Source organism: Cryptomeria japonica, chromosome 1 (assembly GCF_030272615.1).
Source record: "Cryptomeria japonica chromosome 1, Sugi_1.0, whole genome shotgun sequence".
NCBI lineage: Eukaryota > Viridiplantae > Streptophyta > Pinopsida > Cupressales > Cupressaceae > Cryptomeria > Cryptomeria japonica.
In genome coordinates this window covers 521,521,554-521,536,299 of record NC_081405.1, presented here as the reverse complement: position 1 = coordinate 521,536,299, position 14,746 = coordinate 521,521,554, and the positions used below count along the sequence as shown (strand labels likewise).

At 38.8% G+C, this 14,746-nt stretch overlaps 1 protein-coding gene across 1 annotated transcript; it reads left to right on the top strand.

Annotated features, from left to right (window-relative positions):
* Positions 1-7,578: 7,578 nt before the first annotated feature.
* Positions 7,579-8,451, top strand: LOC131857988 (SH3 domain-containing protein C23A1.17-like). The gene has a single exon (XM_059210825.1). The coding sequence runs from the start codon at positions 7,579-7,581 to the stop codon at positions 8,449-8,451; it is 873 nt and encodes a 290-aa protein (XP_059066808.1).
* The last annotated feature ends 6,295 nt before the right edge of the window (positions 8,452-14,746 follow it).

The following is a 14,746-nucleotide window of genomic DNA, read 5'->3' as shown; positions in this document are numbered from 1 at the left end:
TAGCCACAGTAAATATTAACTTACATTAGTAATAATTACTGTTAAATAATATTTAAATAACCATAGGCAAGTTCGTATAAAACATTATCAAGAATAATAAGGATATATAACCATACACGTAAACAATGATCTGTCAAAGTCCAAAAGCAAGGGCCATCAATTAATGCCACTCCGCCAAAGTAACATTGGCCCACAAAGAATTAGCGAAGAAAAGAATTATATCTTAATATTTATTGGTATGCTACTATTCAAACAACCATATTATGGCCCATAATAATCAGCGATTACTATATGGAAGCAAACAATAGTGATTAGTCAAAAGCAAGTAAAAAATAACAAATCGTAGTTAAACATAAAAGATGCGATAAGGGATAATTAATCAGATAGCCATGAAGAGGTGCACTTAACAAAAAATACATCTCTTACGTCTAAAGGATTGCAACCCTTCAGCATGATAACATATATAATGGATATCAAATCCATTTTCTATAGGGGGGGGTTGGGTGTGAAAAAAAGAAGGTAAGTGCATACACCAAGAGAGTAAGCAGAATTTTTAAGAAGAGATTGAGATCTCTTTGGAGAATAAGAAAAAAGAGGAAATAAGGAACGCATCAGCCATCACATTGACTGGGAAACACTACGGGTATGAATATGAGGTTGCTGGTAATATTATTAAAACAATTTAATATTATTAAAGCAATTTAATAATAGGCTGCTATTAATATAATATAATATTGTTAATACAATAATCTGCTGTTAATATAATAATATTGTTAATACAATCTGATGCTGATAATATAATATAATATTGTTAATTCAATATAATTAATATGACATAAAAGGGGGAAATTTACTTTCGTTTATTATATTCTATGGGGCTCGAAAAGGAAGGAATATTACCAATACGGAAGGCTGTAATAATGAGAACAGAACTGTTATAAGCTACAGGCAGTAACATCTTTGTTCTCGGTAGTATGCACAGGGATATGCTTAATACATATGCTTAATATATGAAGTGCGATAATGTTCTTATGCAGAATTTAATGAATAAAATATTAATAAATTATAATTAATAAATAAATAAATACTAATAATAATATAATAATTATAATAAACAAATAAATTTTGATAATTGTATAATAACTATTATTATGATATTAACTGAGTAATGCTCTACAGACAAATGTAATAATAATAATATATAAATACATAATATATATATATATATATATAGAGTAATGATTTGATCAGAGAAATAAATATTATAATATAAATCAAAAGAACTCTTAAGTTAATATCAGGAAGAAGAATATGTTTTCTGTCTGTGTTTAAAGAAATGGGGAAGGAGATGTTCCTAATAGGGGACATTATAATTGGTTTGATACTTACATCAAGAACTAGGGATGTTTGATAGACGAATAATTTATTTATGAATATTTAATTGACTGATTTGCGAAATATCATTAATTTGATGCATGTTAAGGTGGAGTTGTCTCCTAATATATTCAGTCTGAGTCATAAGTATCTTGAAATTGATTAATTATGGCTAAAGCATAATTAAACCCATAAGGGGACATTACACATGAATCTGACTTCTTCACCTGTCTGTGACTGATGCCGGAGAAGATGGGCCAACTGGCAGTCCCATCCCTAAAATCTAGGGATACTCCTAGAAACTAGGAAACACACCCAATCTTCCTGAAACTGAAACCATGGTATGGTCCCGTGGAACCTCAAATATGGAAACTATCACAACCTCCTCTAAAGTAGGGAATTGCCCTAAAAAGTAGGAACCTCTCTCCAAACACCTGTAACTACTCAAAAGAATCCTGTTCTACTCCTTGGTCTCCCAGGTGGTCATTCAGTCAACTGCTAGTTCTCCCTAAAAAATAGGAACTGTCATCTGAAGGTCCAAAATGGCTTACAGAGCCCCTGCAAAGCTCCATGACCCTCAGAGTGAGTCTCCTAACCATGTCATTGACCTAAGGGAACTCGAATGGTAGGTCAACCCCTGCTCATCTCATGTCACCCAGAAAAGGGGACATTACGAGGCTGCAGGAGGACCATATTTCAATGTTTTGCAGGATCCATAAACAATTAAGGAAACAACTTCTTGACCAGAGCAACCAGGTATAAAAGCATTTGCTTCTGGGGTTCTGCAAAATGACTCTTCTCGGATGGCAAGATTCTACTTTTGATACCAAATACCAAATAGAGAGAGATATATTGAATTCGAAGAACTTATGATCAATGGATCATTAGTTCTCAAGGATTTGATCAAAGATATTGAGGCTACTCTAGAAATGAGTACTGAAGTGGAGCTAGATATTATCTCCAACATTGAGAGAATGTCTTGCAAGATGGTAAGTCAAGATGAAGAGTTGCTTCCTGAGTATATGATACTTTTTGAGTTTGTGTCAAGGCTTCAATAGGAATTGGAATCCGAGTAATTTACAGTGACCTCAATCAACAGGTTTGTGGATTGCCAAGTCTTCCTTGATAAGATGTAGATTATTCTTGAGGAACACAAAGTAGCGACAGTAAGATATTCTAATGTCATCATCAAAACTGTTGTTGTTGTGAGAAATACAGCAGGACCAAATCCTGATGAATTGTTGTCCTGATGAATTGCCGGTTTCAATTGACAAGTTTTAAACTTTCATGGCCAAGGAGAAAGAAGAACAAGAAGTGTCTCACGAAACTTGAGTTCTGTTTTTGTTTATGCATTTTCTTTTTGACAGATTACATATAATGTGAAAACTTATGATTACAAGTAGTCTCATCACTTGTAATCTTGTAACTTGTAATTACATGTAAACAAATTACAAGTTGAATAGTAATAGGACTGTAATTTGAATAAGTCATAGTTGGTTATAGTTGGTTGTGGAAAAAGTCTTAGTTAGTTAGACTTCTCCCACTTTTTTCTCTCAATTCCTCTCCTATATATAGTGGAGGGTGCTCTTTGTAATTTGGATCCTTTTAGCAAGCAAGAAAACTCTACAGAATTTTATAGTCATAAAGACTTTGTGCTTCATACTTGTAAATTGGTTTTCTCAAGTAATATCAAGAAAGCATTTGAGTTTCAAACTTTGTGTTGAAGTCTTGCTCTTATATCCATTATGTTCTTGTGTCATAGTGGTATATTTTTCTGCTTTTACTTGAGGTCCTAACAAGATTGTTGAAAGGAGCTTTGATCTGATTTCTTGTAGACTTTGTGCTACAAGTATTAAAGATTAAATTATTATAGTTATGTTCATAACTGAGGGGAATTGCAGGACTTTGTGCTTGTAGTTGTTCACATTTATAGTAGTTCAAAAGTGTACCATATCAGTAGACTTTGTGTTGCTATATGTTATACGTTGTTCTTATTTTAATCATTTTGAAAAGGTAGATAGGATAGTGGAAAGTAAAGACTTTGAGCTTTGTTTCTATTTTCTAGTCCCGGGGAACTAACAAAAGATTTTGAGCTTTCATGGAAACTTCACTTCCTTTTTGTATAAACATTCTTGTAATTGTTAAATTTCCTCAAGTTGTTATATTTGTTTTCTTAACTACTGTTTCTTTTCTAAAAAGAGAAAATAATATCATCTTTTCTGAAGAAAGAGAAAGGATGTTGCCCCACCCAAGTTAGATTAGTGTTTAGTTAATTAGTAATAGTAGAAAAGGGGGAGCCTTCTCTTAGAATTAGGAGAGTTTTAACTTACACACTGTGGCTGAAACCACAATTTTGCACTCCATCCCAAGTGTACAAAATTTTCAACCAACATATTGCAAAAAAAATTAATGACCACCCTTATTTTTTCCAAATGATCTCAATTGTAAACCAAGCAACAAGCAGTCTTCGATACACCTTTGATCACCTAGATCCCAAGATGGGCAATGTGAGAGCATATGGTGCTTAGGATCACAGTTCTACTCAATCTACTATAATGAATGCCATGCAAATGAGTACATATACACCAGACATCCAAAATGACCACATATCATGCTTACTTAGTGAAGTGTGTAATGTGCAACACAAGCATGTATTAGGCGGGTGAGTCAACCGCTTCTATGCTTCCTTAGTGGAGTGTATGATAAACGAAATGAACATGAAATTTACTAGCATGAGTAAAGCCTTGAATCAAACCAAAATGGTCAATAATACCAGGCTTGGCTAGTTATGAAATGCTATACATATTGGTTGTAAATTGTGCAATATTACAATATGAGAAATGCATGCACAATATTACAATAGGTTGTAAATTGTTGCAACTAAGAATAATTGATTACATGATTAACAATAGCTGCAATATAAACTTATATTTGTGATTTTCAAACTGAAATACTGCTTTCATACATTTCATGAAGTAATATCACTATGAATCATATGAACTCAAAAAAAACCATACCTAAGTGAAGGGCGGCTGTATGAGATGATGGAGAGGCCATGAAATCACTGAAGTAACACTAAAAATCACTAAACACTTATACCCAGGTCTTATATAAAATAAAAGCCAACATGAGTCTAAAATAACATTGAATATCATGTAGAAATCACTCAAATAACACAACGAATCATACCCATCATTTCTCAAACACTATAGTTGATCCAGGAACCTTGAAATTCACTGTAAACTTAGTGTTCACCATGAAATCTCGATCATATGCAGGTTTGAAATCTGAAACAGCAAGGAAGAGGCCTAAAAACCATCAAACCCTAGTGCCAATAACCCCAAAATTCTTCCAACATAATTTGAACAACAACAAATCTCATAATGAATCTCTACAACGAAACACCTCCATAGAGCCAAGAATCGCTCTACAACAAGCTGAAAACTAATTCAAAAACTCACGCATACACCATACTCTAGCATTGGTGCACCCTCCATGAAATGGTACAACAATTTTAGCAAGGTAATTCAACACTTCAAACTCTACAAAATCTCAACACATCAGTCAAAACAAAACTTCAGCATATATTAGCAAACCTCAAAGTCTTTGTAGAAAACAAAAAACTCCTTTGAAGCTCCAATGTGATCTCCAAAGTGAAACTGCCATAAACTAGCTATAAACTAGCTAGGGAGGATCTTTCACCACCAAAACCAATAGGCTCGGGAAGGTTTTCATCCTCAAGGATTTTTGAGAAGAACACAAGTTCTCTCCAAAATATAGATGCAAAAATCAAATTCATCAACCCCAACAATGAGCCCTCAACCTCTTTTTATAACTTTTTGAAGAAATAAAATATTACTTTTTACCTTATTTGCTCCAAAACTCCTTTTATAAAAGTAAATAATTAACTTTATGGAAGACTTTTTCCTTTTTAAGAAATAACAATGTTTTCTCATGAATAAAGCCCCTTTTCCAAGGCATCCATTAGAAATAAGTTTTCAACACCTTTAAATGAGCTATTAGTATATTACACTTGTCTCTTTTATTATTTCCAACATTAGACAACTTAAGTGCAATATTAATAAAATAACTCAATAATATACAAGGTTGTGGAAATCAGCTAGATGATATAACTTTACAATTTTGATCATACCAAAGTGATATTGAAGACTAGGGACAATAATCAGAAGCAATAAGGTGACTTTCTAAAAATAGTATGCTCCTCCAAGAAGTTTTGAGAGCAACCAAAGGGTCAAAAATCGATTTCGAAAACATCAAAGTGCTCCCACAATACGGCCTCCTTTTTTTGTACAGCGTGATCATGTTCAACATGTACGGCCTCCTCAATTGCTTCGTATGGACGATCCCCTGTTTAGACCATACGACATACAATTGTGTCTTCATGCAATCCCACCTGCAATTTGTACAAGTTTCCCTTATGCCTTTGTACGGCCTCACCTTCCAACCTTTTTGCATGTCAATGTCGTACCCTACGACATTTTCTTCACCTTCACCTCCTGCACATAGCTCCTTGTTGTGACCTTTTATTAACTTTGCTTGAACATGTCGGCTTGCTTTATAGCAACCTTTGCCTTTTGAGGTTAGTTTTTTAATCATTTCTTTTATTAATTTCGTAAAAAATAGTTTTCTCTAATTAATGGCCTTTGTTCCTTTAATTTTTTAATTTTTGTCTATCCTTTACTTTTCCCTATTGTTTGAATTTTTGCCTCAGCTCAATTCCGTTTATTTGCTTCCTCAATTCCCTTCGCTCTTCCAACACATTTTCCAATTTTTTTCCCATAAAAAATATTTTTCTTGTTCTTTTCATTTTGAACTTTTGAACTTTCAACACTTTATAAAAGAAAAATCTTTTTAATTCCTTGAAATGTGAACTAGTTCTACTTACATCCACCTCTTCACTTTTTATTTTCCTAGTCCTTTTTCTTTTTAATTTTTTAATTTTCAAGATGCCATAATGATTTTTTCTTCTTGATTTGCTTTTGTTTGTGATCTATTATGTTGTCTTTGTGTTGCCTTCATCAGTTGTTTGTCTCTTCATCCCTCTAGGCTCATTGCGGAGTCTCATCTTAATCTCTGAATCATATCGCCACCAACAGGTAAACGGTGGACACTTATAGCACTCCTACTTGCAACATGTGCCCACATATTCCAAGTCAAAAAGATTTTGTCGAGCAAGGGTTTTGGACCCACCCCTTTGTACTATCCATCAATGTATCAACCTCCATACTTCTAGTACCATGTTACTTCTTCTCCACCAACTCATGGTGGCGGGGTTGGGTTGGGAATCACTCGCCATAGCGAGTTGGATGTAGTTTCCACACCACCAATGTGCATTTCTGTGATAAAGCAATCCTCAGCCTTGATTACCATCTTCAGATGTGGCTTGAGAGTCTCTCCATATTCTGCTAGGTCAATCTCTTCTTCGAAGTCCTCCACTTCTCCCTCTATCGCTTGTTCCTCTCTTTTCCTCTCGACTTCCTCATCGATCTCATAGGTCAAGTATCCTTGGCGTGGTGCCTTGTACGGTGTTTAGTCCTTAATGTAAGGTTGGTGAATGAACAGATAACACAGTGTTTTCCACACATGCCAAATATTCAAGTTTCTAGAATGTCCATACATAATCTCCCCCTTGCCAAGGTTCCATCCAAACAATATATAGACTCGACAGTTGGCCAAGTTGCCAACCGTCACCAACTGCCAGCTACCCGACGGGAACCTCTCGGCAACCAAACATAACCATAAACACAACATAAACACACTTATAAATATTATTCTTACTAACATATGTTATTTACCCCTAACATTAGCCCCCCCAAAAACGTAGTCGTCTTCCAGACGACTAAGACAATAAGAGCTGAAATATAAAACATAAACTAGGACCGAGAAGAGGGAGGAGGCGTCCCTGTAGTGGCCGGAGAAGAAGGTTGTTGTTCGGTGTGAAGTCCTAGGTTCTTTTCTACCAGTAGCTGTCGTTCCTGTGCCTTCTTTACCATGTGGGCAGCTTCCAACAGTTTCTTATCTTTTTGCTCCATCTGTGAGGTGAGCTCTGCTAGTGATCTTTCTGGCTCGCTACTCTTTTGGTCCTGCCTGCCACTTCCTGGGGCCTAATGCTCTTAGTCAACAGACATCCCCTTGTCTTGGTCTGAGATAGTAATAGTTCTGTCCGGTGTCAGGCGCACCTCAATGGCCATGTTGTGCGGTGTAGGGGAGGGGGGAAGGTGCAGAGTGAGTGCAAACTGCCCCAGCCATCCATCCAACGAGGCATCTATATCTTCGTCTGTGAGTGTCTCCAGTGCTACCAACGCCTCCAGGCCATCCCCATTCATCAATACATCCCCTGCCTCATCTTTCTCCGTTGGTACCCTACTAGCACCTGGCGTACCAGTACTTGTACCTGTCAGTACCGTACCAATTCATGATGGTATCGTACCAATGCTCATCGTACCAGTTCCTACTGGTACCGTACCATTTCTTGTCATACCAGTTCCTACTGGTACCATACCAATTCTTGTTGTACTAGTTCCTATTGATACCATACTAGTACATGTTGGAATCGTACCAGTACCTATTGCTATCGTACCAGTTCTTGTTGTACCAGTACCTGCTGGAGCCATACCAGTACCTGTTGGAACTGTACCAGTACATGTTGGAGAAGTACCAGTACATGTTGATGTTGTACAAGTACCTGTTGGAGTCGTACAAATACTTGTTGGAGTCATACCAGTACATGTTGGAATCGTACAAGTACCTACTGACACTGTACTAGTACCTATTGGTACCATACCAGTACCTGATGATGTTGTACCAGTACCTACTGACACTGTACTAGTACCAGTTGGTACCATACTAGTACCTAATGATGTTGTACCAGTACTTGTTGGTACCGTTCCAATGCCTACCGTACCAATTCCCTGCTTGGCCGTTGTGTCTTTTCCTAGTACAACCTCCCCTACCACTGTTTGGTCTATCGTACTGGTACCCTCTGTGGCTGTTGCAAGTACAGCCAAGCTGATTTGTGGTAATGATACCCGCCGCTATGTTGGTGGTTCCTCTTAATTGATTTTTCAGAACAACACCCCTACTGGTCGTACGTCTCCCACGGGGTTGGCTACCGTAAGCGTTTCCCGTGGTACCAAGTGTGCCGAGGATAATTTCGGAGGTGTGATCTTTACCCTTGTACTCTTCCATTGTTCCTCTGTGAGGTCATCCCTGCATACCAAATCCATCAACCATTTCTTTTTTTCCTTGGTGAGCTCCTTGGTTGGTTTCGCTGCAGATGCCCCCTTCTCCGATATGTCAAATACCCTCCTGAAGTCCTCTAGTTTAAAATAAACTTGCACCGTGCACCCCTAAAACTGAATGACGGAAGCTTGTTTTTTGCAGGTTGTATCCGGAGTCCGAACACCACGGTCCACAGTAGTGGCTCAAAATCCTTGATGCTGAATGTGGGCATTTGGATGGCATGGTCTACTTGGGCCTTCCTGAGGGAATCCTTTATCACATGGTCCGAGGGAGTTTCTTCCCACCAGGTACGGCATTCGTTGCCAGTCACGCTCTCAAATGCTACATTCTCTATCGTGGTTCCCTCCAAATCCTTCTGTACCTTTGGCATGGTTCTGACTTTCTTGCTGTTGTTGGGCGGCTCTGTGGCAGTCATGGTTGTACTGTAAATTTTTTGCTCTGTTCTCCTGCCTCTATCCTGTCCTCGGTCGTTATTATAACCATCCAAAAGTGTGGCTCGCCAATTGGTACGAACCGTTAGATCAAGTGTCACTTCTCTAGCGTATTGACTGGCTTGTATACTTCCTTCCCCTGACCCTTCAGCCATTTTTATGCACGTTGATTCCAACTCCGTACAGATAGTACAAGATGCCTCCTGTAGCGCTGCTTGCTGTGTACGGAATACCGTACATGTTGTTTTGTAGCTTTCTTCCAATACCGTACAAAATTCGTACAATGTCTAGTATGTTCTGTATGGTGTACTCTTTCCTCTTCCTTCCTTGACCGTACAGTAATTGCACTGTCGATGTTGGCACCCTGTACGAGGTGCGTACTGAATTCCGGTCTAACAATCGTTTCCGTACGACCCCTGGATTTCATATGGTATCTCCTGCTAGTGTGTGCTTATGTACTGTACAGGCACACCGTATGGTTTCACCTGGAGATGTAATCGTAGAGGTCTTATGGCTCCACCATACGGCTTCTCCTGAGGTAATGGGTTTTGTACGTATCTCCCATACGCTTTGCAAACTTCGTCGTACGACTTACTTCCACCTTCGTACGGCCCGCTTTGTGGCGCCTTCTGACTTGTGATTCGTACGTCGTACGGTTTTTCCTTTGTTGTGCCTTCGTCTGAGGTTGCTTCCTATCGCTTGCTCCTTCTGTTGTCCCATGAACTTCCAGGGGGTTTTTATAACCATTCTCTCTTTTCAGGGTTAGACTCAAATACTTTATTAATTTTTTACAAAATAATTGTCTTTTTATCAGTCATAGTTTTTCCTTATTTATTTCCCTTACTTTTGCCTGGTACTTAAATTTTTTAATATTTGTTGACCCTGGCCTTTTTCTCCTTTCCATATTTTTCCCTTCCTTAACTTTTTCCACACCCCTTTCCTCGTACTTGATGGGTTTGTCTCTTTCAAACTGGTACCCGCCACTTGATTCCCCAATCTTGCATATTTGCAACATGTGGCACTCCGGGTGGAAGACCTCGTAGTCCTCCATCTGCCAATGGAAGAGTCCGGCCAACGAACTAGTTCCATCCTCAGAGCATCCATCCAGTTCCAATACTCCCTCCTCGTTGGGTTCCCTTCCTCCTCTATCTCCTTCGGAACCCCACTCCCATCTATTTGAGTCTTCCGAGTCGGAGTCAGACGACACAAGCTCTTCATTGACAGACTGATTCCTTAGGTCAATCACATACTTATGGCCTTCGCTTTCGATTGAGTGTATTCTTCTTCCAGTTATGATTGGCTCTAGCCATGATCAGCCATCCCCTTCCCAAGAGGGCGTCGTACACTTTTCTTTCTAGTGGGATGACTACGAAGTCCAGAAGGCATTGTTGTGTCCCGATCACTACCTTTTGTGCCATGAGAGTACTGAGAGGTTTGATACCATGTTGATCCGCACCGACCAGATGAAATGTTGGTGGCCAGAGAGTAGGCTTGCCAAGGCTTCTCCATGTTTCCTTTGGTAGTACATTGACTCCGGACCCGCCATCCACAATGGTGTTTGTGAGCTTTTGTCCCATTATGTCCATCTCCACCACGACAGGTTTCCGTCCAATGCTTACTGTGAGTAGCATAGGGTCCATGGTGTCCGTACCAGGTTCCTTCACCGGAGCCGTACTATGTGGTTTTGTCCTCGCCTGGTGTTCCTGGCCAACAGTGGTGTCATCGGCTGCATTCATTAGGGCCATCCTCAACTATGGCATGGTCTGTAGGAGGTCTGATACCCGTACAGGTATTGTGGTCTGTAACATCTTCTTAATGATAGCTTTCTCCAGTCCTGACCAGAGTGGTGTACTGGCAGCCAAATGCGAGGCCCTCCGCTCTTCTGCCATCACACGCTCGATATCTGCCCTGGGTTCCTAGAGTCTTTCCTTTTCCGTGCAAGGGTCAGGGTACATGGCTTTTTTGTTTTGCAATCTTGTGATTGCCAATACATCTTCCCTCTATCCTTCCACTTCCAGCATATTGTTGACGTGTATTTTGTACACCATCATACACAGAATAAAATACCTAAAGGCATCTTATCCTCTCTTGAGAAAATAGTCTCTAACTGCTGAAGATTCGCGTAAAGGATCAGTTAGGTAGACTCCAAGGTTCTTTTAGTGGGGTCTCCACGTGTGGACAAGCTCCAGTGGTATGATGTGATTTGCTGGAATCACAAGGGGACTTACATTGAACTTCCGATCTGCTTTGCTGGACACAGGCTCTTACTAACTTAGATTAAAAAAAATAGAAAAAGGATAAGGGCGAAGAGAGGATCTAATCCTAATACTAAGAATGTAGGAGCAATGACTTGACCTTTTGATGAAACTCTAACTAGGTCTTGTTTTGACATCAATGGAACATCTACACAAGACTAGTGCAATCTTCTAAGGGGAGCTTTATGATGTTCAAGTTATCACCGCAGGCATAGATACCATCCAAGTTGATGCATATCAATGAAGAGGCAACAAATTGAAATTGAGCTTAGGCTGAATGATTCCAGTTGACTACGCAAGGCAAGTCTGCAATCAACAAACTGCTAGTAGTATGGATGTACGAATTCCACCATCAATCAATCACATTTCCTCCATTCATCTAATTATCTACCATCTAAGATTGAAGACTCAACAAGAAACCATGCAAATTGCAAGAAAAACGACATATTTCACCATTACTTCAATGAAAATGGAGTTTGTTTACAATCAATGGCAACAATTTCTTGCCTTGTCCTCCTATTCTACTCTCTAACTACTTTCAACTATTTACAACTCTCTCTAATCATCTAAAAAAAATCCCTTTCACTCTAATTCTCCTTTTACAAATGAAATGTTTGGGCTTATATAGTGCCCACAATACAATTTGATGGCTTAGATCAATTCAAGATCAATGGCCAAGATTTTACAATGAAAACCCTAATTAGGGTTTGTTACAACCATTACATAACATTTAATGCTTGACCAATGATAAAATTGTATTGCTTGGACACATGTCCCTTCTAGAAAAATCGACCAATGGATAGCCGGGGTAGGTACATCGGAGTTTGTGCCACCTTCCATGAGTTAAGTACATTGAATCTGGACATGCTGAGATGGACTTCACTGATTGGAGAAATGATGACTAGGACACCACCTCATTTGACACTTGGAACTTGGTGGATATTCATCTTGATATTGTTGAGAAACTTGCTTTAATTAATTCCTCTGGATCTATTTTGCTTCTTCAACGAGCCCTTGTTCTAACTCCTTGCGTCCTTGATGTGCAGGAAGATGATGTACCTCGCCTTGGAACGCTGGATTGGAAGAGGTCGCCCATGCCTTGGCTTGATCGTCCTGGCGAAGACCGTCCTTGATCTGGCTTGATTTTCCTTGAAGAGATCTCCATTTGATGCCTACACAACATTTCAAAATTAGTAACATGATTTTGCAATACATAACATAAATTAGAGAGCAAATTTTAGGAAACTTAATGATAAGTCCTTTATTAATCATTTCCTAAAAACAACTGAGCTAAGGCAAAACAAAATTTCAAAATTCAAAATTAAGGCAATGACGATCAAAATTTGAAATTAAAACAAGAGATCTTGCCATACCTTACTTGAGAGCTTAACTCTAAAATGCAAAATAAAGGAATTCGCCTAGGCAAAATTTGAAATTCGATAGTCTTGATGTGATCTTCAAAAGAACGTTCCTCTTATCAACTTCGCCACCCTTCAAGCCTTGGACGTGATCTTTTCTTCAAGTTAGCAATTTCGCCATCTTTGATATGTCATTGACGTGATCTCCAATGCCTTGGACAAGTTCGCACTTCCTTGGATAGTACTAACGCCTTCCTTTGGATATAAATTCGCACCTCCTTGAACACAACTTAGCACTTCTCCCTTTGAAATTCGCTCTTCCCCTTGAATGATCTTGGCGCCTTCCTTTGCATACTCCAAATCGCATTTCTCCTTTGTCTTCCTCAAATCGCATGTAAGAGATGAAAATGATGATGTGAAAATGAAGATTTTCACCCTCCCTTTATAGCGCTCACCTCATACTTACCTTAAGGCCGACTTGGTAATAATAAAGCAATTATAAATGATTTTTAATAAATAACAAAGGCCGACCTTCATAAAATAAACTCAAGCGCTCCATTTTTATTGCAAACAATAATTAATTAATTAAATTTCCTTGTTTATTAATTAATAAATTCGATTTTTTTTTTTTTTACAAGGCAAAAATAATTAATTAATGTTTTGCGCAAATTTTAAATGCCATTTTAATTGAATTTTCAAAGATTATCGATTTTTAGCATTTAAAATAAATTCAAAAATATTTGTTTAGCGCCCAAAAATGAAAAAGTGGGAAGATACGTACCTCATCGCCTTGGTCCCTGACTGAGGGACAGGAGCGATTTTGCTCTTGTGGGCCTCATTTTACTTCATCACCTTCGAAAATTATATTCAACGGATTCGCAATGCCTCCTTTCATTCATTCATGCCTTGAGATCGGTTGAAATTTGGCGAGAAAATCATCTACAACAAAAATCGCTCTGGTCCCTTCCTGAGGGACAGGAGCGAACTTAAGCATTTTGGTCCTTTGTTGACGTTTGATAATCTTCAATTTGTCTTCAACGGGTTCGATTGACCTCCTTTCTTGCCTTCGAACATAAAATTTGCTTGATCTTTGCCCAGATCGTACCTTATGAAGAACTTCGCTCTGGTCCTTCAGTGAGGGACAGGAGCGAATTTGACCCTCTAGGCAAAACTTCATCATTTCATTGTTTTTGATCAAGTCTGGATGTTCTATCATGCTCATTTCGTCCTTCACCATGCCTTTGATGTCTCGATTCGTCCAAACAAGGTCAGGAATGGCTCAACTAAGCATTTTCGCTCTGGACCCTTGGTGAGGGACACGAGCGATTCGCCTTGGTCCCTTGGAGAGGGACACGAGCGCATTTCGCTCTGGACCCTTGGAGAAGGACACGAGCGAAATTTGACTTTTCGCACTCTCGATCAGGACAATTTTAATGGAATATAACATTTAAGTATAAGTGACATTTCCTTCTATGTTTCTTCTTTCTTATACTTTAAGTTATATTCCATATATACTTTCAGGATGTTTGAGAGTGGTTTCAGACCTCCAGGAGTTATATTGCAAAATCTAGTTTTTGGAGGTTTTTTCAGTTTCCAGACTTAGTCAAATTTCAGGGTCAGGACATTCCAGACTTAGCCAAATTTCAGGATCAGGACCTCACTCAAGCCGGACTTGCTACCCTGTTGATCTCCCCGACAGCACTTCAAGTTATATTCATTTGATAAAATGTACCTCTTTGGACCTTCTCACATCGTCAAGACGTTAAAATCTTGCAAGGACAAAGCAAAATTGGATTTGTAGCTCCGGTCCTTCACTGAGGGACAGGAGCGATTTAGGCATTTAGCACTGTTATGGACGTCCCAAAAATCTTCAATTTATATTCAACGCATTTATCTCATGTTTTTCCTTGTTTTTGAACGTAAACTTGCCTTGACCTTTGTCTGGATTTTACATAATGAAGGAAATCGCTCTGGTCCCTGGGAGAGGGACGAGAGCTACAAGGTACCTCGCCCTGGTCCCTTGGAGAGGGACAGGAGCGATATGGTCAATATAGGTCATTCTCCT

Excerpts from the sequence above, each read along its gene's own strand:
- LOC131857988 (XM_059210825.1), top strand. The coding sequence starts at position 7,579 with ATGGCCATGTTGTGCGGTGTAGGGGAGGGGGGAAGGTGCAGAGTGAGT.